The 24,475-nt window shown below is 36.3% G+C and overlaps 2 protein-coding genes across 8 annotated transcripts in view; one reads left to right on the top strand and one right to left on the bottom strand.

Annotated features, from left to right (window-relative positions):
• The first annotated feature begins 35 nt into the window (after positions 1–35).
• LOC124222430 (mitochondrial disaggregase) lies at positions 36–4,202 on the top strand. 2 transcript variants are annotated; one of them, XM_046633383.2, is made up of 10 exons: positions 36–747; positions 823–875; positions 1,084–1,273; positions 1,477–1,727; positions 2,198–2,288; positions 2,391–2,595; positions 2,944–3,076; positions 3,255–3,467; positions 3,553–3,850; positions 3,979–4,202. In XM_046633383.2, the coding sequence occupies exons 1-10, from the start codon at positions 387–389 to the stop codon at positions 4,128–4,130; spliced, it is 1,947 nt and encodes a 648-aa protein (XP_046489339.1). In that variant the 5' UTR covers positions 36–386; the 3' UTR covers positions 4,131–4,202. The 2 variants fall into 2 exon arrangements, with proteins under 2 accessions (XP_046489339.1, XP_046489338.1); XM_046633382.2 differs by having other exon boundaries at positions 39–747; positions 811–875.
• Sytbeta (Synaptotagmin beta) overlaps positions 3,253–24,475 on the bottom strand; it is a 71,763-nt gene continuing 50,540 nt past the window's right edge. For 5 of the 6 annotated variants that reach the window (XM_046633389.2, XM_046633386.2, XM_046633388.2 and 2 more), the window contains 8 exons: positions 16,325–16,382; positions 15,467–15,686; positions 12,655–12,879; positions 11,169–11,264; positions 10,314–10,587; positions 9,992–10,225; positions 9,681–9,845; positions 3,253–9,613 (listed from right to left, as the gene is read on the bottom strand). In XM_046633389.2, coding sequence (XP_046489345.1) covers positions 9,440–9,613; positions 9,681–9,845; positions 9,992–10,225; positions 10,314–10,587; positions 11,169–11,264; positions 12,655–12,879; positions 15,467–15,686; positions 16,325–16,382 — 1,446 coding nt within the window. In that variant the 3' untranslated portion in view covers positions 3,253–9,439. The remainder of the gene's footprint in view (positions 9,614–9,680; positions 9,846–9,991; positions 10,226–10,313; positions 10,588–11,168; positions 11,265–12,654; positions 12,880–15,466; positions 15,687–16,324; positions 16,383–24,475) is intronic. The other variant, XR_011177522.1, reaches the window with a different exon arrangement.

Below are 24,475 nucleotides of genomic sequence, written 5' to 3'. Positions count from 1 at the left end.
TTCACGATCAGATTTGAGGTTAACTAATACACTTGTTTCAAAAACAAGTTTTCCCTGCTGCCGCATTATATTTGGCATTAGTTTTATTTCATTAATGTAGCCGACATAGCGCTTCCGAATAATTTTCGTAGAGTTAATTTGATATCCATGGAGTAATATCAGGTAATATTACTACTTCTGAAAGGGTTCCACAGATTACATCAGTCGATTCTCGCAGCTCATCACCATGGCAACGATTCTATTCCAGCGCGATGGACGCCCGCGTAAAATTAACGATGTAACGCAATTAATTTGTCAAGATAATTCGGTGATATTATTTAAGTTCAAGTAACAAAAAAATAAAAAAATTAAAAATAAAACAACGATAAGTGTCAAAATTAATCAAAATGTCACACCTGTGTAACCCGAAATTTCATCCGTTTATAAAATGTTCAAAGAGTTTCGAAATGTTGTTTAATAATTCTTTAAATATAACCAAGAACAGAAAAGTCAGAGACACTTTATATCAGCATAGAAGAGGTTATGCACAATATTTAGCAAAATCAAGAATATCTCACATTTATCCAATCTACAAGTTACTAGACTCTGTTCTCTCCACGCATTCTTTAACGCCGAAAAATAATCTGTCGAGACCTAATGATAAACCTAACCGCCACTCGGGAAAACATGGTTATAAAAATTTTGGTCTACTTTTAAGCGGGTTCGGTTTAGTGGCAGCCCTCTGCGAATCTCCCGGTCACACCAAAGGTGAGTTTTACATTTTCATTTCATTCTCTATACGCGTCAGAAAATTTTATTAACAATACGTAGTTGATCTTACAGAGAAACGGTTTCTGCGAGCAGCCAAGTTTGGAAACATACCCGAACTTAAAAAGGTAAGCGAACCACTTTCTCTCTTTCTGAGAGCGAATTGACTGAATATTGATTTGAAACTTTGCAAGTTACTTACAAAATGTTTGGATTTATCAAAGGTAACAAGTAGTTGTTGTTAATTTGTATGTACAAAAATATTGCTTCTTCTGTTAATTATTAATTCCACCAAAATAAATAAAATTTTCAAAATCACAAAATCTATTATGTCAGGTCTTGTCAGAAGGTGTTGATGTGAATACAAGGCATTCCTTAGGATGGACCGCGCTGCAAACTGCTGCAATTAATGCTCAAGTCGATACGGTTAAGTTCTTACTGGAAAAAGGAGCTGATCCCAACGCAGGCGATGGTTTTGTCAATGTGTACAGAACTGCTCTGGAAAAAGGATTACATTCCCTGGACGGTGAGTACACTTTATAATGAAACTAAATTTGCAATTCACATTATTAATGAGTTCTTTGGCATTGAAAATTTCAAAACCATTGGCTAATTAACATGAACTAATCATTACTTAATTAGATATTAATCGCTGGGATAAACTCATGAAAAAAAATAATTAGCGGTCTACCGGCATCGACAAATTAATAATGTTGTTCTATTTTCAAGTGCTTATGAAGCGCGAGGAAGAATTCTCTGACCGTTTGAATAACAGAGCAAGTTTCCAAGGTTTTACTGCTCTACATTACGCAGTATTAGCTGATTCCATGGCGTGTGTACAGGCTTTATTAGATGCTGGAGCAAATCCAACGATAGAAAACGAATCTGGTTATAGAGCCGTTGAATACGCTAGAGATGGTGAGATGAAAGAAATCCTTATCAAGCACGCTCTTAAGTATGATGAAATACTGAAAAGAAAGGTATGTACTTAGTAGCAAATGGTACACTTTTCATTCGTGTCCTAATCTTAAACAAAGTAATCTCAACGAAAATCATATTTAATAATCAAATTTACCGAGTCAATGTTCAATTTTCTTCCGGAGTGAATATTTCTTAATTCTTACAATTCCACCTCTTTGGATCGTGTAATCACAAATTACAACATATGCACGAACACCGCATTATTAAATCATCTCACTACAGATACAATGTATTCAAATTATGCAGTATTTAGACCTGAGATTTTGTAAATGTAAAATTTTTCGTCTAAAAATTGAGTTTGAGATCGTGATCATAATCTTAGATCCATCTCTCCTAGACTATTGGGCCTGAAAATTTGGAAACGGAATAATAATCAAATGTAGAACCAAATATTATGATATTTTAATTGCAAGTATTGCGCGAGTATTCAAGATTTTTAACTTTATTTCAACTTACTTGTAATTGACAGGAGGCCGAGGAGCGAAGGCGATTCCCCTTGGAACAAAGATTGAAACAACATATTGTAGGACAAGAAGGTCCTATATCTATAGTTGCCTCAAGTAAGTAATTGTTTAAACATCATATATTAATTATAAAAATGTTGAAAAGCTGGTAATCAAGTGGGCATACATATCTTCAATTGATGGAATACAATCTTCCAGCAATAAGAAGAAAAGAAAATGGGTGGGTCGACGAGGAACATCCTTTAGTATTTCTGTTCCTGGGGTCATCGGGTATTGGAAAAACAGAACTGGCAAAGCAATTAGCAGCTTACATTCACAATAAGCCAGACGGATTCATCCGACTCGACATGTCTGAGTATCAAGAAAAACATGAAATGGCTAAACTAATAGGAGCACCACCAGGGTATGGTAAAACATAAATATGCGATAAAAGCTCTTATTCTTGTATTTATAGGGCATTTTGTGCATGCTAACTCACTACTTAGACTGTATCATAGGTTAACATGCCTGGATATATGGCACCACCATTCCGCTATCTGTCTAACTTACCATACTTTTTCAAAACTCTGGGACAAAGATGTTACGGAGAGTCTGCTATAAAAATTATTACAACAGAATTATTAGGAACCTCAAAAGAAATATCAATTTGACAAATTGTTCTAACCAAATTCATATTTTATTGTAAAGATGATAAATTTCAATAGTTTGACCTTCTATGCAATTTGTAAACTTTGGAATATTCATGTTATAGATACGTCGGACACGATGATGGTGGTCAGTTAACAAAATTGTTGAAAAAGTGTCCAAATGCAGTTGTCTTATTTGATGAAGTGGACAAAGCTCATCCCGATGTCCTCACAGTTCTTCTACAACTTTTTGATGAGGTACAATTGAATTCCGATTTCGATTATGAAATATTATTCTGTTACATGAAACGAGAGAGTGCGTCAAGTTTAATTTTACTCCAAACGTTTGAAATAATAACCATCATAATTATAAAATCTCCTAGTTGCTAACAGCCGACAATTAAAGTAAGTCTCTGATCATTAATTGACCCTTCAGGGTAGATTGACTGATGGAAAAGGTAAGACAATAGAGTGTAAAGATGCGATATTTGTGATGACGTCAAACTTGGCTAGCGAGGAGATAGCTGAGTACGCGATGCAACTCCGTGCAGAGGCTGAGCGAGTCCTAACACAGAGATTAGATAAAAAGTCAGACGAAGACCAAGAGCCAGAGCAGATTGAAATATCTAGAAACTTCAAGGATCGAGTGGTCAGTAAATTGAAAATGAAATGCTCAGTGCAAAACTGTATTCTTTAACATTTTGCATCCATACACTTACGTTCGCTTTGCATAGGTGCGTCCTATACTGAAAGCACATTTTCGCAGAGACGAATTCTTGGGACGAATAAATGAAATCGTTTACTTCCTGCCATTTTCGAGATCAGAATTGATACGGCTTGTGAGTAGGGAACTAGAAGCATGGGCTGTCAGAGCACGCGAAAAACACATGGTAGACTTGAAGTGGGATAGAGAAGTGGAGTCTGTATTGGCAGACGGATACGACACCCACTATGGCGCAAGGTCTATTAAGTACGAGGTGGAGCGGCGTGTTGTCAATCAGTTAGCCGCAGCTCATGAACGTGGCCAATTAGGTAAAGTTATAATGTACTGCTTGGCCTCTATAAAATGGAATAGATTTAAAAAATTTTATACAATGTACTGTACTTCCAAGTTTATAGTAACAAGACTGACAATACTGATGCTGACTGTTCAAATTTAGGAAAGGGCTGCTGTGTTCAGCTGAAAACAAGGTGGCACGAGAATGGAGCTAGTATCTGCTTGTCGGTTCGACCACCTGGTGTCAAAGATTTTGTGGACATAGTTGACACTGATAATCTCAATCTGATAAAAAAAGTAAATTCTGTATTTTGAAATGTAAATAATATAACACATGTAATAATTATCTATCCAATAAAAAGAACCCGGCGAAAAAATACAACAAAATCCGTCGCGTTTGGTGTTTTATATGACTTAACGTTACAACACGTCAGCGATTTTCATAGACCACAAGAAATCGTAAGTTTAATTTTATTCATCCAGCATCGTGATACTTGCACCAAATATTTTATTTTCAATTACTGAACTACCCATTAGATATTTAAATCAATATCCTTCGACAAAAAGTCCAATTTGGTCAAAATCGTGGCTATTCGCGTTGGGCAAAATCGAAACGATAAGCTTGTCCAAAGTGACTTATTTAGGAACTGGAAATCATTGGATTTCCCGACTCTTGTGCACATGACGATTGAAAACGGTGCACGAATTTGCGGATTTGTGAGTGAAAGTAAATTATGTACTTGGTAAATTGATATTCATCGATTCTAACTTTGTACCCAAATATCTGTATTTGTTCTAACTTATAATTAAGTTGTGCGGGTAAGTAAACTTTTCAAACGGCCCAGTTGCCGCATGTTATTTGCGTTTGCGTTTCTGAACAGAAATTTAATGTTTATTTGTTGACAATGAAGATTGCGATAAGCTACACCAATATACGATAGTGGCTGTGTTCTGAAATCAGATGAACCGGGATTGCTCTCGCCAGTTTTGCATCTCCGTCTTACCACTCGTGAGTTGATTACAAACTTTGTATCTGGCAAATTATTTCACAGCACATCGTAAACCTGTTGTACCCTATGTGTGGGTATGCCTATGCCCAATTACAAACGTGTAACAATTACGGCAAGAAATTCGATTCCATCACAACAATCAAAGATTGTCTATTAACTGAATTAGTCTCATGATTTTTTAACATTGATTAAAATTCTGTCACATTTGTGCAAACAACTTTATTTCACTGTTTTTAAACGACGATATTATACTCGGGATACGTGACAATAAAATATTAAACGCACATCACATTTAGGACACATTATGTGTTTGTTTGGTTTTTTTTTTTTTCACCTCTCCGTACGAGTAAATATACCGGGTTACTTCCGTATTGCGCCCTACAGAAACTCCTAATTATAAGCAAATCAGAGAACAAGGAGCTACTCAGAGTGAACTTGTACCCTGATTTGCCTATATTTAGTAGTCCCTATGGGACGCATCATTGAAATAACCCAGTATATATAATAATGTATTTACGTATATTCAAATACGAATGTATATATGCGCAAGTATAATTAGTGCACTGAGCAAAGTGAAAATGTTCAATTCGTCGAAATCAATAATATATGTATAGCGATGACAATTATGGGAATACAATTTTACAGAAATTACTTTTAGTGTAAATTTTTAACAGCCAAAATACGAAATCTAGTCTTTTTAGAATTATGTCTGGCTAAAGTGCTGAATAATTTGATTCTTAGTTTCCTACAATTAGGGTTTGACATTTTATAACGTGTATGCATACACATTGAATAGGATTTTGAGGTTTGCCTTTACAATTGCAGACAAAACAGTTCTATTGATTCATGTATCCAGCAGTATAATTATTAATAAATGTATAGAGACATCTATACAGGGTGATCCAGGAATACTGCTCCATATACTATCAACGTGTTCCGCCTGAAAATCTGTGGTTGAGAATGATAATTTTTTTTATTTCTCATAGGAATTTTGTCGTTTGAAAATTACAGTCGTTTGAAATTGGCTAATCCAGTAAAATCTCATGGTTCAGAACAGACCGAAATCGAGGCTAGCGGATCGTGATTTAATCATCACGGACTTGGCAGCTGTCCTGAAGATGCTACCGGATTGGTAAATTTCAAACGGCTGTAATTCGCAAACGACAAATTTCCTATCGAACGTAAAAAACGTTTCAGTCGCAGATTTTCACGAGGAACGAATTGGTAGCCTGTGGGACGATAGTTCTTGGTCGACCTGTATGCTCTGCATATATATATAGATATTGTATGTATACGTATATAACACTGTGTATAATATATTAAATTTTCACCGTACATAAGTATATATAGAACATTGTAGATATCTGATATATATATATTTGTGTGTATTAATAATATATTATATAAGTTTAAGCGTACGATTCGGACCATGCTCATATCGAGTCATATGGTGTCTCTGACTACTCCCAGTAGTCAATATATATATATATACATATATATATATATATGTATAATATATCAATAGTTTTTCTTAAATAGTTATATATTTATATGTATTTGTATATTTATTTTTCAATAACTGAATAACATTAACATTAGCTCTTTTTTGGTAATAGACATGTATATATATATATATATATATATATATAGTTAATCGTAATATTTTAATATGCTCTAGCACAGACGTCGTATATACACAGAGTGTCCTATTTTCAATTACCCATTAGGAAATTTGGAAAATTATAAAACGAGACACCCAGAGAAGAGGTTTCGGACGAAAGTTGAAAAGTTTGTGAGGTAAGGGTACAAAATTTGGCAGCATTAGTATCATAATTTTTGTATAGGTGACACGCTTTCGGATAATTTTAGTATTCACCGTTATTTTCAACAAAAATCGATTTCTAATGAAACTCTTGGTTGCAGTCAAGTTGAATTTCAGCTAATTCCACCCACTTCGTAACTTGAAATTGTTTGCAGTTACAAGTTGCGTGAAAAAAAAATAGGGAATTTATGTAAAACATTTCGAGAAATGGCCACCTGCAACTTCTCGAGAGTATAAATTGAGTTATATGTAAGTATTAAAGTATCTTCAATCAGATGATATTGCAATTTTGCAGTCGCCCTTGGAATCCTTCAGTTTGTGCATAAGACTTTATTCACCATTTCACTTATTCTCTGTTTTCTAAAAATGAGAATGAGTAATTTAAAACGGGATGCTCTGTATATAGGGTGTCCGACTTTAACAAACCTGCTACGAGCATGTCTTCAAAACTTACCAAAGTACCGAAAAATGTAGTTTCAAATAAAAGTTGCTGGCCGTGGCGATGGTTTTAAATATCTTTACGCCAATGTTCTTCGGATATTTTAAAGAGATTCAGTTTTTTTCATACCATACTTGAAAAAAGGTCTGTCAAAGTAAGCTTGAAAATTATGAATACGGATTCGTAGTTTGAATAATAATGAAAACGTATCATTTTTTTCAATGAAAATTAACTTAATCCTCATTACTGTTTTTGGAAAGGGTTTACTTCTTCTAGCTTTTTGCGTCAATAAATTGTTACCGTCCGCTGCATCAGCTTAATTTAAGTGATAAAACAGATCGATAAAATAAGATAGTTCCGTTGAGATAATATAAAAAGTTTCGAAATGACCAAAGTATGTCGAAGTAGACAAATTCAATTGATTTTCCCCCCATGAAAATGAGGCAAATTTTATTTGTAAAATCTGTCCGAATGTCCATTACTTAGAGAACTATCAAAGCGGATTAATTGAAATGGAAACTCTGTATAATATGTATCATATGATGTATCATAGAATCGATATATTCAATAATACGATTCGGTAAATGCAATCGACGTATATTTGTATATTGCTACGGTATAATGGATTTCCATAATTACATAACATTGAACTGTTTATTTGTTTCGTTTTTTTCCGTTTTTTTTTTTTTTTTTTTCTTAATTTTCTTTTTGTTCAGAACATAAGCTGAATGAACGTCAATGTTTGATTGAAAATTGTATATCAATCGCGATATGTCGGATTTTGGTCACGCAAGTTTTCGTTAACGATAAGGTAAAAAGTATCATGTAATGTATATTAGACTTAAGTCACACTGTACACAGTTTGAAACTGGAGCTTGAGGTTTAGTGTTTTTCCACGTGAAATATATCTTCTTTTTTAAATTTAATTTGAAATTTTTTTTGAACCAACGACGAGAATAAATGATATTATTCAACGTATCTCTCAATAACGACATAATTAATTTCATGCTAATGTATTTGAATTATACTTTTGATCGAACATTATTAAATCCTTATGGGGGGCATACATCAATCATTATACCTGATTGAAATATCACTATAATACTTCGTACGTGTATAATATACATATACAATATTCATATTCACGATTAGTTTACATCGCAATATATATTATAGATCATGCATTTTTATGTTGCTTTGCTTTATCCCTGTGTATACGTACAATAATTTAGTTAGAATTTCGAGCGCAAAGTGTTGTTGTTCTATTTTTTCTTCTTCTTCTTTCCATTTTGTTTCGCTCTTTTAATAATTATTTTTCATATTTTACTATCAATGTTATATATATATATATTATATAAAACATTCAATAAGACATAATTACCAGGCCACAATTCATGAAAATTGTACGGTCCGCATTAAGTAGGCCTTTTATTTTTTGTATAATTTTCCAAATTTTCTATTAACTTATAACCGCTTATATACCGTACATCATATAATTATATATTTATATTCATATTTGTGTATATTTTAATTCATTCGTCTATTTATACATCATAATAATGTTGTTTCATTCGTTATATATATTTATAATTTGAGACCTGTTTCGGGTTTAATTGGACGCATATTATATGTATATGTATAATCGTATATTCTTTCTCGCGTCGTAGGTATGTACATATTACATATGTTACGTGCGTCGACTCCTCTTATTTTTCTTGTCCCTACATATATTCTTGTACTTTGTTTGCCTGACCATACCTATAACAATCGCATACGCGTAATCGTCATTTATTTAACAAATATACATTTCAAATTCTAATTGACGGTTCTCTTCGTTGGTGCGGTGTGCAATCGGATGAATACATTGTAAACTTTTGTCTCTCTATGATTTGTCCTAAGTGAGAAACAAAAATCCAAGGTTCTGTATACAAAAATTGAAAGAAAAAAGAATAAACAAGCTTCCCTTACGTCTTTAATTTGCTTCATCTTCATCAGTCTACCTGTTGGGAGATTTATTTATTTTCTCTCTATAAATGCGTCAAATTTGCATGAAAAATGTATATATGTATATAATATACTTGCCGAAATTATTTGATAGAATGAATTGGCATTAAATCGAATAAGAATCAATCAGTTGTCATATATAATGTATAATTTGAGACAGGCCGTGTCAATCGATCGGGTGTAATATAAGTATGCGTGATGATATTAATTCCTGTATTTTCTTTAGGTCTCCTCGGACAATTTCAATGATGCCTCTTCTCCACATGCTCGTCGTTGAATACAGTTAATAGCGTATTTGTTTCTCTTTAGTACGACTAGCGACTGTATCTTGAGTTACGTCAACGTTGTACTAATGAAGCGGATGCCACATGGCGATTGCCTTGGACGGAGATTGGGTCGCCAAAAGCCAATGATCTCGGCCCAAACTGTCGGCCTTGTCGCCGCTGACCAGGTTCGATCCTGGACCAACGGTGCAAATGCCAACGGGCGTGTTGTTTCCGCTGTTCGAATCCAGCACGCAGATCTATGGATCAAAGTTTCCAGATCCTGGGTCAGATTTACGCATCGAGAATAATAATTACACAACGTACCTCTATGGACGAAGAGGAGATCGCCGACTGTGGAACATTGAAGGAAAATGACTCGTTCCAAACCGGATCTCTGGTACCCTTTTGGGTTTTGGTTTTTCTCTTCTTAACTTTCGTACCTCCGGATAGAAGGTAGACTTTGACAAGTGGATCGAGACACTCTTTGTCCTGTCGGATAATATGTATGATAAGTTGAAGTTCGGTCTGTCTTACAGTTTTTTTTCCTGGCGATATCGTTCTTGACGATCGTCGATCAGAAGCTGGATTCCGCGATTTGTTTCCAGTTTTGAGCTTGAGGAATGGCTTCACCTTACCTGAGGAGGGAACAGGTTTCGAGCTTTCAGCATGGCAACGGTGAGCAGCTCTGCTTTTGAGAGATAGGAAAGAGACAGCAGTACTTCCTGTCTTTCTCCCGGTGGTTTTCTCTCACGGGCGATTTCGCCCCAAATCTCAACCGAAGACGTCGACGACACCAGTTCCAACCTGTCCATCATCACCCGGACCGATCCAATAACGTCGTTTCTCGAATAGCGGTCATAGTCGAAAACCTACAATGCGGAAAAAGACACACGTGACGTAGCTAATCGAATAATTTTCAAGCAGGATGACACAATCGATCGCGGAATAAATCATTGCCTGTAGCACGAGAGTTTTGTCCTGCAGTTCCTCGTAGCTCACTGGAAACTTGAAGTGTTCGTCAAAGAAGGGATTCGGGTTGTCACGGTAGACCGAGGTCTGCCTCTTCCTCGTGTCCACCTCGGGATTCAGGGTCAATTTCACGTATGGATCGTTGAATCCACCCTGATCACTGCCCGCTAAATCGTGCGCTTCGATCAGGTGAACGTTCAGGTCCGATCTGTCAAAGTCGTACTGTAGACGCAGGTGAAGTCTGCCTAGACTGGGTCCGGACCTGCAATGCGATTGGCTTTGGAACGGGATTCGATGTTTGAAACTCATCGTCGGTTATTAAGAAATAGACATTTTTTTTTGTGATTGACAATATTCCAATTTTGAATGGGGTCTCTCTGAAATTTTTTCTCTTATCATTTCAGATTAATTGTTGGTTTTTACTCAAGTTTTTTTTGAAAAACCTACCCTTCTTGGGGTTCTATAAAATTTTCTGAAATTCTCTTGTATCTCACTTTATTTCGTTATATTCTGTGAAAAACGTTATATATTCCGCATGAATTACTGTCCATGTTCATGTGAATTTCCAGCCTCGTATATATTAATAAACGTTTCATTTCGTTCATATTACATATTTACACGTGACATGAATCGAAAATTAAATTTGAATTCAGTCGAGGGGGAATGGTTTCACCTTAGGACGCGTTGGTATACGTGGCCAATTGCTACACCCTGAAAAACGATCTATTCAAACCAGGCAACGCATTCTTGTACTCGGTTTGCTCGTGGTCTGGTTTGATCTAGTAAGTCCATCGACACTGTTCACGAACTTTCAGTAATCGTAATTCGAAGAAAGTTTCAAACCTGCGCGTATCGATGAGTAGCGGACCATCCCTGCGGGGGTAAAGATCCGGTTGCAGAGAGCCGAGGGGTGAAGTAGGTAGCGTGGGACCTGTGTCGCTGTAAAATTTGTCAAGAGTATGAAGCTGTACACTGAGAAAAATTGAGTAAAACAGGTATCGTTAAAAAAACTGTTTGAATATTGTTGAAATTACGAAAAACGAGGTACGCCTAACCATTTCGCGCTATTGTCGATCCTTTTTTGGTAATTTCAACGCTAAATCAGTTTCTTCGGTATACTCTACTTTTTTAGTTAAATAAGGTTTTAACATCGATTTATTGTTGCAAAAGCGTTAAATTTTCGCAACGGTTACAAGAAAATATAGCAACAGCGATCATACTGAGAAAGAATAGTAACGGATACTAGACTTTCCGGTAACAGCTGGAAAACTAATTTTCATTTTGTACCTTGAACTATATTTTTCGATTGTGATAAAAAATGAAAATATTTAAGGACTGAGCGGTAACCGGAACTAAAAATTTCTCTCAGTGTATGATAACAAGGGTGTAAACCGGCGAATGCCGATCTCTGCCGAAAGCCGCAAGGCACGGGGGTGGAGAATTTTGTACGGCGTGTAAGAATTTTTTGACACAACGCTCGGTACGCAGTAATACGTCCATTGATAAACGATGATTAAGAGAAAATTTCCTTTCAGGATTGCGTGCAAGCTTCAGCTCCGAATCGATTGATTAACGGGAGGAACCCAGCTTAGTAAGCCGAAAAGTAAGTGGTGTTCGAGAATTTTTTCGACAAGGAAAAATTGAATGGATATTTTTTAAACTCTGACGATCTTTTATTACCAGTTTGAACCACACATGGTAATTTTTTCAAGTCATTTGTACGATATTTGGTCGAGTTATTAACTACGTCCTCCTGTTGGCAATTTAATGCGTAGATTCTGGAGTTCGCAGTTCTGGTCTGAAACCAACGGAACTGAATTTTTTTCATTGTTTAGATTATTTCTGAGAACATGAACATGCCGTTGTGGTAATTGCGTTGTTTAAAGTTCCCACTTCGGATTTCAAAATTCTATTAAAAACAATTGTCAAAAATGACACCATCTTTTTAAAACACGTGTAAAACATTAAACTTTCGACTCTAATGGGTAGATTTAGATTAATGTTATCAGAAATAATCCGAACGATGAAAAAAATTCAGTTTCGTTGATTTCAGATGAAAATTGCGACCTCCAGAGTGTACGAATTAAATTGCCAACGCGAACGAAGACCTGCTTTGAAACGTAGTTAATAACTCGATCAACTATGATTCAAATGAGTTGAAAAAATTACCATATGTGGTTCAAACTGGTAATAAAATATCTTCATAGTTTAAAAAAATATCCATTCAATTTTTCCTTGTCGAAAAAATTCGCGGAAACCACTTACTTTCAAGGAACCAAAGGCAGGTTCATCCCTTAACGGGGGTGAACCCCTGTTGTATAATATTTACCTTCCGGATACTCTCGGGGGTGGAATGAGAAGAGGCGAGAGACACCGAGCTCTGTGGGCGACTCCTGCCGATCCGCAGGACACGGATGAACTCGTGATGGTGGCTAAAGACACGAGGGAGCTTTGCGAGGGCGATGCGGTTCCGCTAAGGGCGCCGCTGCCGCAGCAGCTTGCAGGACTGGCGCTCCGGGCGTCCAAGGATGCGGCGCGGGCAGGAGATGGCGACCTAAGAGGAGGACCTTAGAACCTTGCGCTTTATCGCAAGCGGGCGCAGAGGCGAGCACTTGTGAGGGTTTTATACGGGCGAATAAAGTGGGTCAATTTTGGGAATTTTATTCAAAAGTAAGCAGATCGATCGCTTCACTTGAATCTTTTTAAATTACAGCCGATCAACGGGAAGCATTTTTATCAACAATAACGTAAGCCAATTCGTTCTTTGACGTGTTTTGCGGTGCCTACGATGCTGTAAAAAAGGCTCGAGTCGATTTGCTTCAAATTTGGTGACAGTTATATTTTCCCATAACTTATCCTCTTTGCTACGATCACTATTCTTGTTGTTTGTTTTTTTTTTTTTTTTCTTAATGATAAACACATTTTTTCGTAATTAAATAACAAACGCATAAATTTTTTACTGAAAATCGACTTCCATCTTCGAACAACAGTCATTTTATTTTGAAAAAAAATGAAATCTTGGCAAAGTGCCCAAGAATCTGTCACCGAATTTGATATAAATCGATTGAACTGTTTCCGAGATATCCTGAAAATCGCAAAACATGTCATCGAGCGAAATGGTTGACGTTGTAATAGTCAATAACAATGCTGTTCGTTAATTGATTTTATTAAAAATTAAATTCGAATGAAACTTGATCCACGTAGTTTCGAACAAATCGAACTCTGATCGAATCGAATAATTAATTACCGAGTTATAAATTCCCAAGATTCAACCACCTCTTCAACGTTCTATTCGTATATACCCCTGTAATAGAATGCTATTGTCTGTCGTTACCGAGCGAGTAAAACGTAACTTATTTTGATTATTATTAGTGCCTAATCATCGTTGATCGAAAAAACTTACAGTTAGCGTAATTCTACAATATGCAATTCCGAACACAGATATCGAAAATTAATGTTTGTTTTACGCAAGAATGCACTGTCAACAAATCTTTAGGTATGAATTTTCCAACGTTCCAATTCTCGCATGAAAAAAATAAGTTTGGGGAAACTGTTTTGTTCGGTGTAAATTTCCTGTGGAATTACGTTGGCTGTGACGATTTTACATAAGTGATACGCACGGGCTATGATAATGCTAAAATAAGAGACACCTTACTCGGTCGTTAAAGGCTGACAGGACAAAGAAAAATTTCATTATTGAAGTTACCAGAAATCCAGAAAATTCTGGTCAAACGGTTATTGTTGTAATAGCTGTGTAAATATTGTTGGAATTAAAAGAAACTCTCGTACAATTGACAATGTAATGTGATTATAGTTATCACTACCACATTTCTTGGTTATTGCAACATTAAATCTGTTGGTTTGGTTGACCATATTTTCTCAGTAAATAAGGCCTTGTCATCAACTGACTGTTGTACCAAGATTAAATCATCGCGATAGTAACAAGACAATAATTACCGTAATCGAAAATGATACTAACACATACTGGATTTTGTATAAAAAGCTACCAAGCTCATTTTCGCCTAGTACCCATAAATATGTTTTTCGGTTACAGTAAAAAATAAAAAAGAGGTAAAAGCTGTGTACAGTAGGGTGGTTTTCATTTTGGATGTCTTTAATCTTTGACTTGGCCGCGCCCCATATTGGTTCAAATAAATAAATAAAAATCTCCTTCAAACCTCAGATCTCTACGTGAAGTTTGTCACACAAAAAACACACATATTTTACCACAGTTTTAGTGTATATTTTTCCGCAGGACAAATTGTTAGTAAATCAGTCAGCTGTACCCAATTATAATTTGACTTCTTTGTGAGTTTTATACCAGCTTACAATTGCCACAAAATATTCCATCGACGATGCTGATATTTTAATCAAATATTATAGGATCAATCGATTTCTTGCACTTATAAATATTTTCATAATAGTTAGTCCAACGACCAAATATACGTGTACTAAAAATTGAGTAAAAATGTGTATATTTCGAATGGCAAATTTGACAGACCTTTCGAGAGGGTTTAGGGTTTAGGGTTGAGCACTGAGAAGAATTTCATTTGTTATAGTAACTAGAAAAATTCAGTAAAGCAGGTATCGCGAAAAAACTGTTTGAATATTGCTGGAATTACGAAAAACGAGGTACACGTAACCATTTTGCGCTATTGTCGATCCTTTTTTGGTAATTGCAACGAAAAATCAGTTTGTTCGGTTTACTCTACTTTTTTTAGTTAAACAAGGCTTTAACGTCCGATTTATCGTTGCACAAGCGTTAAATTTTCGCAACAGTTACAAGAAAATATATCAACAGTGATCGTGATGAGAAAGAACAGTAACGGATACCAGACTTTCCGGTAACAGCTAGAAAACTAATTTTCATTTTGTATCTAAAAAATGAAAATAGTTAGGACCTAGCGGTAACCGGAACTAAAAATTCCTCTCAGTGAGAGTTGAAAGAGATACTTGTGTGTTTAAGGAGATTAATATTTATTTATCTCGAACCAGTTTCGTTGGCGGGGTCTCGAAAAAGTCCAAAACAAGGACCACCCTGTTGTATAATACGATATGAACCGTATGTAGAAACTTGTCTGGGCCCGTAGCAGCCACGTGTATTTTATACGGCAAACAGAGCGGGGTGAAGTGTTAATCACCTCGAACCCCTGCTCGGGGGGTATGAAGAGGCGGTGTGGGCGGCGTCAAGGTAGTGACGACCGTCCGGACCGAAAGCTCTGATCTGCGGAGACGAGCCTCGGTGAACCGAGGACCCAGATGCTCCCTCCAACGAGCTTTGCGAGCTCACGGATGGCGTTCTCGCCAGCGGCCTTCCTCCCCCTCCAGGGTAGCTGCGACTCTGATGAGGCAGCCCGCCACCTGAAGGAGCGATTATTTTCGTTCGTTAATTTCCGGCCATTGAAATCATTCCGCGATTATGATCGATGGATCAGGCGAGAGGAAAGCTCGTGTGGGGTTGATTCTTTGTACCTACCGTTTTGGGGAGAAGTAACACGGCCCTTGTCACGTTGAACGGATATTGTAATTGGAAGAGATATTTTTCAGGTTCGTCAGTTCACGGAATTAGAATGTTTTACGGTTCAGGGTTTCCGATCAATGTGTACAGCTGTTTTTATAATAAAAATTTAGCTCTCACGGAAAGAAAATTATTTATTCGAGTACCAGCAGATTTGAAAAATCGAATCAAACTATCCTGAGATCAGGATTAGTGAAAATACTTCTTTTTTCAAAGTAGCCTGAATTCATTTAAATAGCTCATCCGTGTGCAGCGACGAGAAATTATTGCTATAAAATTTTAATCGTCAATTTCTGATCATCACACACGAAGTTAAAATAAATTTGAGAAAATCTGTCGTAACCACCTTTGTAATCTTATTTTCTTTTCCATTTCTGCATTACTCGTTACTCGCGTACTCTTTTCCGAAGACATATTATTGCCACTACACGAGTTTATCGTCTGGAGAATATTTATTGATATAAAGTGTGAAAAGGTTTACCTGATTCCGTAACAGCCGACGGCTGAACGGCGTGCTGTTCCTTGGCGACATTGAATTCCTGAAACATCGAGTAGAACGAGGGTGTTGAAAATTTCAGAATCAGCCAGTATCTATAAGCATGGAAAATAATGTTTGCACGCAAAATTAGAGAGACGGATAAGTAGTCTCTGAAACTGAAGCTGGGCAATATTTCCGAGCATCATCTGAGTGGAAGAGAATAAAACGACACTGTGTTATATACACGGTGAAAAGTAATTAAAAGTATTGAAGAAAGGAGTTGACATCGTGCCGGGTGTACAAACGCCGTTTGTTTTACCCTTCTCTATAATTACTCAGAAACGATTACCTCTGCAATTAACTACCAACCGTCATACATTTTCCGATGCTTAATTTTATTCACGACACCATGCCCTATATTTGTCCTTATTTAATTATATCCATGTATGTAGGTACATGTTACGGTAGTTTTAGCACTTTATTACAATTTAACTCTTCCTTTTTAAAATTTTCCAACGAATGATCGATCAAAAAAGCATATATGTATAGAATACATCTATATATATATATAGATATATATATATATAGATATTTATATGTATTATACCGCGGTACTTTAAGAGACTTGAAATAAACTTTACACCTGAGCTGTGATAAAAAACAAGAGGGTATCGGTATCAGTGTTTATTAATGTGCATGACAATATTGGACAATTTTGAATTCTCTGTCTCAGACAAGTCAAACAAATTACGAAGACAAGAGTCTCAGAAAGGAGAAAACCAAAAATACTACATTAGGAAATAAAATACAACCAAGAAACCTTAAACTAATCAAAAACAAACCAACAAAATTGAAAGCAAAAGAAACAGAGAAACAATGAACACAAGTACAACGATAGAAAATACAAATTACAGAGAAGCAAAGTTGAACAAGGTAAAAGTATAGAGACGTAGGTCTGTTTGCATAAAATAAAACTAAAGATAAAATAAAAATAACCACAAATATAAAAATGCAAATTACAGTCATAAATAATTAGAAAATACATCAGATGAAAATGAAAAGCAAGGTCAGAAAAGAAGGTAAACAATCGTATTTATGTGTTTTTTTCTATATATATAAGCACGCTCAATAAGGTTTGAGAAATCGATCCAAGTAATCGTTTTCCACGAGGCTTCAAACTTGTCAATAAGTTCATCGCGCAGGGCGTGTTCATGTGAGAGTGCAGTGTGTGGAGAAAAAATGATAAAGAATAAAAAACGAGTTAGAAAAAGGAGGGGAAGGGGGGGGGGTGAAAAAAGAAAAGAGGATTCGTCAGTGTCTGTTCTAAAGTGCCGACCCTCTTTCCATCAGCTGGTGAACATACGTGCACGATGTACGAATTTATACCAATCCACATACGAGGGTATTTCAGAATAAAAATTTACGATTTTCGACCATGCCAACCCCTGAAAACTTTGTTTAGGTTAAAAGAAAGGATTCTGTCAAAAGATTAGCATTTCAAGATATATTGAAGATCGCGCTAGGTTGATTTTTCAATTTTTCAAGTTTTCTGTATTTACGGAGAATCGCGAATAAACATTTTTCTTTATTTCTTGCATCAATTTACGTTACAAATAAAACCCAGACTTGTAATATTGAGTATCCAGTTGAAGTTTTCGAAGTGTATCCTGACGATTTTTTCATTATTAATTCAATCTCCTAAAATATTTATAATTTAATATGATCTCTTAATTTATGAGAATAAGATTCCCGGTTGATACATCGTTATGTTACGGATCGTGATCTTCGTGGATCTGAATACAAATGTCAGGAAAGAAATAATAGCTAAAGTGCTCCACCGTGTTTCTTCAAAAATTTAAAAAAAAAAGTGAAAAATCAAATAACCACGATCTTCCATAAAACGCAGACCGCTCACCTTTTTACATAATCCTTCTTTTAACCTAAACAAACTTTTTAGGAGGTGCCACTGTGGGAAAACGTTAATTATTTTTTCTACGCGTGTTGCAACGCGTCTCCCTGCCTATCTATCTATAAGCGTGTCTATCTATTTTCGGGGAGAGGGGTACGACTTTCACTGTTCGTGGTCTCTCGATATAGTGCGAATGCCTCGGCGGCATATCGGATAGAGGAGGGTGGATATGGTGTAGATGGGTGGCTGGCTGTTGCACGGGCTGCCTTCGCCAAGTATAAAGCTCGACGAACTTTCTCCCCGCGCTGGTTAGACGAGCTTCGAAGAAGGACGAGGGATGGGACGAGATGGGGGGAGGGGTGGGAGGGTAGCTCGAAGCCACCCTCCGCCACGGGTCGATACTCTCCGAGTGGCGCGGGCGACCGGAGCAACTGGGGCGACTGTTATGGGGATGGTGGGGTGGGTGGCGTCAAGGGGCGCCGGAGGGGGGAATTATGGGTTGGGCGCCTTTCGCTCGGCACCCCTTGAAAATATCTAAAATCACAAATCTCGAGTGCCATGCCTGCAAGTTGGACACACACACACACACACACACACACGCACGCAAACAAACAAAAAAACGCACAGCATATCTATATGGGCGGTAAAATGCTTTGAAGCCTTAACTTTACGGCTAACTTGGTCCGAAATAAAATGCGAGCTTAATTCTATGCGAATTGTGTGACGATGACTGGCGATAAGGCTGACTTGAGAGGATGGGATGCATTGTCGCGTAAGTTGCGGAGAATCGAAGTTAGTCGCAATTTGTTACGGACCTTTGAGATCGATAACAAGTTAGCCGGAAGGATAAGGCATTTTACTGTACAGTAATGTAAATTAATGGGTTCTCGGTGGCTCACTATTTTTGTGTAATCAAAGCTGGGACCAGTTTCCTTTCTAATCAAATTTTATGCGCCAATGATTAGCGGCGCGAGTATTACGGGAAAGAAACGATACGTCGATTGTAGGCACGTAAGATTTCTATGTAGAGAAAACTCGTTTCAGTTTTGATTCTAAAAACGAAAATACAGTAAGTCACTGCAAACCTAGCAACGAAAGTTACTGTATCTACAGGTATACCTTAGATGCATACCAGATATAACCGAGAGTGTTAGATAAGTTGTATACTATAAGTTTCTTCCTAGCTCAATGCGCTATACATTTATATGAGTATGCGGTATTCCACGTCAATTCGACTACGGTCTGACCCTCACCCTCTTGGATTTAGTCCGCGATTTTTTATATCCTTGTTTCGACTCTAAAAATCATTTCCATATTTTTCAGATTTTTCCTTCCTCCTTTCGGCGCCCCCAGAGCTCCTTGAATGATGATATTTTGGCAGTGATTGCGATATTTTTGACAACTATTTAATAAAATTACCTCCATTCTGAGGCTAAAACTAAAAACATATCTACCTTTGAAGTGGGCAGGAAAAACAGTAATTTTTTAACAATGTTTTAACTGATAAATAATTCTTATTAAAGATATTTGGATGTTTCTTTTTTTAATATTCGGGGTTCGATATAAATCCCGTAATACAACAATAATTTGGAAATTTTTATTTAAATTCAAAATTGAAAAATGAAAGTGACTAGTTGTAAACCAAATGATTTTGAATAAAAAAAAAATTTTCAAGTTCAATTGAAACTTACAGATTGATGTTACGTTAGGCAAGATACATCGAGCCCTGAAAATTCAAAGAAAAAATCAGAATGACAAAAAAAAAAATACATTAATTAATTAAAATATTTATGAAAAATCACGGTTTTGCTTGTTGATTTTTGACTTATGCCCCAGAAATGATATAATTTTTTTTTCAATTTTCAAAAATATCGCAATCACTGTCAAAATATCATAACTTAAGGGGCACTGGAAGCACCGAGGGAATAGGAAAAACCTAAAAAAAATGTGAAACGATTCTTAGAACTGGAACAACAATATAAAAAGTCGGATGCCAAATCCAAGAGTGTGAGGGCTAGATCCTACTCGAATTTACGCGGAATACCCCATACATATCCGTGTGTACGATTCTATGTATCGTACAGTATTGTACAGTCACGCAGGGGCCGGATTTTTTTTACAGGTCTTTTTTCTTCTCCTTAGACTTCGTACATCTACATCTATAAGTCGTGTAACTGTGAACCTACTCTCGTTTTTCCACTCGATATCAACAAGTGTTAACGCACCCCACACTTTTTGTACTACATTATTGTACATGTACGGTACTGCTGCACACCCCATGAAAGGATTTTCTAAGAGGATGTGGCCATGGTATTAGTTACGTTACGATTAACGCAGAGTTAGAGATCATTAACAAGAAAACGAAATTCCACCTTCATTATATACAATATTTATAGTTATAATTATATCACGTCATGCTCGCTATTGTCCTTTCGTAAGAAAAATTAATATTAAAATAATTTTTAGCACGTTATAATTTTGCGAATGAGCTTTTTATATGATCGAGGAATCGGGTAAGAGCAGCACAGCTAATTCGTACTCGCCTAGTTGTCTGATTAAAGACTATTAATAAATGTTGATTAGCAGTAGATTAGTTATATCAGAGAAAGTTATATTATGTAAACTCTTGAGATTTCAACTCTTTCAAAGCTATGCTGCAAGGCTGCAAAATAAAGATTTTTCCTTCAACGTTTCTGTAAGTTAAGAGCATTAGCTTCAAGCTCGTAAAATATAAAGAGAAACATACATTTATGTACATAGTTGAAAAGGGTTGATCACCCTTTCACGTCCGTGATTTATTATACGTATAATTATTCAGTCATGAACGTTGGGATAATCGTTATTAGCGCGAATATGCTCGGGGCTGTGAGTTGTGCATCAAAGTTCCTTGATAACTCTGTATACCCTTTTGTATATACCTATACAACTTTATACACGTATGTATAATACGATTATAATTTGACCCGCGGTGAAATCCGACCGCGATTTTTAACACGCCGTATAATAATATAACGATCAGACATATACATATATGACCATGACGACGACGATGATGATGATGATGATGGTGACAAGTATTTCAGGTTATAAATGATCTTTTCGTGCAGGCAGGTTCCCAATTTGAAAATATCACCGTGTATAATGATCAAGTTAATATAACGTTATAATATAACCAGAAAATAAGAAAAAGATGTGGAAAAAATCGTTTTATATAATCGATTCTTGTCCCCTGAAGCTGCGCGCTTCCATAATTGTAATGAAGTACTTTACTCAAGCGACGCGAAAACCCTCGAGAATATTACTGAAACTAATATTGAGAGTGCAGAACACTATCGAATATTTGTTTATATACGTACACAATAAACCCCACGACCTTATAACGGACGGGCATATCTGTAACGAGCAGGCAGCGTTTGTAAAGCGAGACTTTTTATTTTCGATTATGAGTGTAATACAAAGCGAGGAGGAGGATGATTTCTCATCTTCTAAAGCTCTTCAACATATACCTATACCTATGCCTATATATATATATATATATATACGTGTGTATACAATCTGGTAACGGATTTTAATTAGTACACCGTTGTTATACTGATTCCGTAGGAAGCACTTGACGTTTAATCAATTATTATTATTATTATTATTATTATTATTATTATTATTGTAGTTGTTGTTGTTGTTGTTGTTGTTATTACTATTATTACTACATATCATCGTTATTACTATGATTATTGTTGAGAGGCGTGAGACTATCGTAAGGCAGAGAGCAATTATTCACCTGCGGCTCTTGCGTAATTGGAATGCCATTTGCGAAGGTCCTGCCAACGCTAATGAGTTTCCTGTTTTCAAATCTGACGGGTCAATGCGCGTTATTAATATATACGTGTAACACCGATGAACTCTGACCCCGTCAAGCGTTTTCTACCCTCTGCAACTGGCACTGCAGCCCACCGCGAAAAATTTCTGTTACCGATTACTACGCGGTCATTAACAGGTGTTTTAATTTTTTTCATTATTTTCAACGCAACGGAAAAATACTGTTCTCCGGTAAAATGAAAATAAATGTGTTTTAACTGTGGCGAGAAAACTTGGTACACGTTACTTATTTTGTTTGATTAAAATTGCCACTCGTACTATATTTTCTTGTAACAATGTATTGCTATAATTCGATGTTTGGGTGTAGGTGTTAATAAATTGAGGTCAGGGTCTTGTTAAAATTAAAAAAAAAAAAAAAAAAAATGTAGCCAACCGAAGAAACGGATTTAAAATTTTTAGTATTGCCAACTGTAACCACACTAAATAATTTGTTGTACCACATTTCTCTGTGATTTCGAAAATTTTTAAACCATTGTATCGCGTAAAGATAGTCGTATTGCTGCAGTTTTCTTGGTAACTATAAATAATGAAATTTTTTCTCAGTGCGTCCAACTGACGTAACGAAGATGCGACGCGTAGGCAGATTCGTGTCAAAATCCCTCTGAAGCGATATCGGAGAAAAGATATTATTCCTACCATCCTTGAACTGCACTTAACGTCAAACCAATTGAGTGCGCTTCGCTCTGCGATGCTGCAATCCAACGCCCCGGAGCTCTGGGAATTGTCAACCTCTGACCTTACGTAACTGAAATTGCCCTACACCCTAGAACCGTATAACTACTGTTAACGGTATTGGAAATAAATAGTGTCGCGTAAAAGAAAAAGGCAAAAAGTGATCAAAGCTTGTTAGAAATCAATACAACTTACCGCAATAAAATTACAGCGTTTCGACGAAATCGCTTCGATCGTTTGTTACGTACTGTCCGCCCACATCGAATTTTCATTAGCCAACAAAAGTTTATGACAAATATAAAAAAATGCTTCTTCTTTCGCGGTACAAAAAAAAAAGAAAGAAACAAAAAACAAAACTAACAGCAGCTTATATGTTCGTTCATATTATATTCTCCCCGTTTATCGTTAGTCTCATGCAAATGATGAACACGGCTTCAACAACTCTCAACTCGTTGTTATCATTATTATTGTTGTTGTTGTTGTTGTTGTTGTTATAATTACACCGTTTTATCAGGAAGTTGTACAAAGGTTTAATTATATTTGAACATAATGAAACACGGTAATTTCTGTTTTTATTCTTTCGTTATTAACATACTATGAATTTTCCGCGAAACTCGATTACATACCATGTTATTTTTGAAAATTACACATCACAGCTCGTTCGGTCCCGCGATTTATTCGCATTCTCGACATTTTTCCACACCCTTGTGTGTGTGTGCGTGTGTGTGCATAACGTAGTTCGCGTCTTTCCGAGTGCATGGCAGTAGCTTATCTTACACGAGACGCAAAGAATGGAAACGCAACAAGTGCGAGAGAACATCTTATATTATGGACTCTACGGTCTGCCATCAACAATACATCAGTGAGCTTAACACCTCAACCTCTGAGCTTTCGTTTCCCGCGGACTGAACATCGACAATATATTTGTCCTATTTTGTTTGCAGACCTGGGGGTCTCGCTTTTTTTTTCGCGAACGGTGATCCCGAGATTTTTGCCGAGAGTTTCCACCTACAATAGAAACTCCGCACACGGTAGGTACGTGAAAATACTCGAAACGGGTGTCGTAATGGGTCAGACTCGGGCCCATTGTTAGAGAAAATCACGCGACCGCTAAACGAGAATGGGGCGGGATTTGAGACAGAAAAAAAAATAAATAAACGGTGCGCGTCCGAGCTTTCTTTGTAAACTGGAACACTTTTTCTTCCCTTGATCTCTCTTCTGGCTTCTATTATTCATATTATATTGTGATATTTAACGTATTCCGGTGCTTTCCGGGAAAAGCTCAAGGTGCAATTTTGTCAGGAATAAACTTTTGTCTTTCAGACCGTAATATAACTTACAATTTGTCATCAATTTTTTTTTACTAAATTTCCTACGCTGATGGCTTGAAAAAAAAATGGAATTAAGGAAAATATCGTTGGGCTCAAATCCTACACTGTATATTTTTCGAAAAGTAAATATAAATCGTAGAAAAATTCTTATAAAGACTACTCCTGATACTTATACAGGGAATAAATATATTCAGAATGAAATTGTACAAGAATTAGTTTCTTTCGCCAGAAATAATATTCAGTCGAAATACCTACGACATATAAAACTTCGAAATTGTACTTGCAAACAATTTGTACATATTTTTAACCAGCTATTTGTTCTGTCATTTACCGTTACTTCGGTTAATTTGAAAAAAACAAGGTAAA

Source organism: Neodiprion pinetum, chromosome 6 (assembly GCF_021155775.2).
Source record: "Neodiprion pinetum isolate iyNeoPine1 chromosome 6, iyNeoPine1.2, whole genome shotgun sequence".
NCBI classification, from domain to species: Eukaryota; Metazoa; Arthropoda; class Insecta; order Hymenoptera; family Diprionidae; genus Neodiprion; species Neodiprion pinetum.
The sequence above is the reverse complement of the archived record's forward strand: the minus strand, read 5'-3'. Positions and strand labels throughout refer to the sequence as shown.

What these genes read in the sequence shown, in the direction of transcription:
- LOC124222430 (XM_046633382.2), top strand. Translation starts at nt 387, where the DNA reads ATGTCACACCTGTGTAACCCGAAATTTCATCCGTTTATAAAATGTTCA. An exon ending in TATATCTATAGTTGCCTCAA is followed by an intron (nt 2,289 to 2,390) that starts GTAAGTAATTGT and finishes ACAATCTTCCAG; the next exon opens with CAATAAGAAGAAAAGAAAAT. An exon ending in GAAACTTCAAGGATCGAGTG is followed by an intron (nt 3,468 to 3,552) that starts GTCAGTAAATTG and finishes CGCTTTGCATAG; the next exon opens with GTGCGTCCTATACTGAAAGC.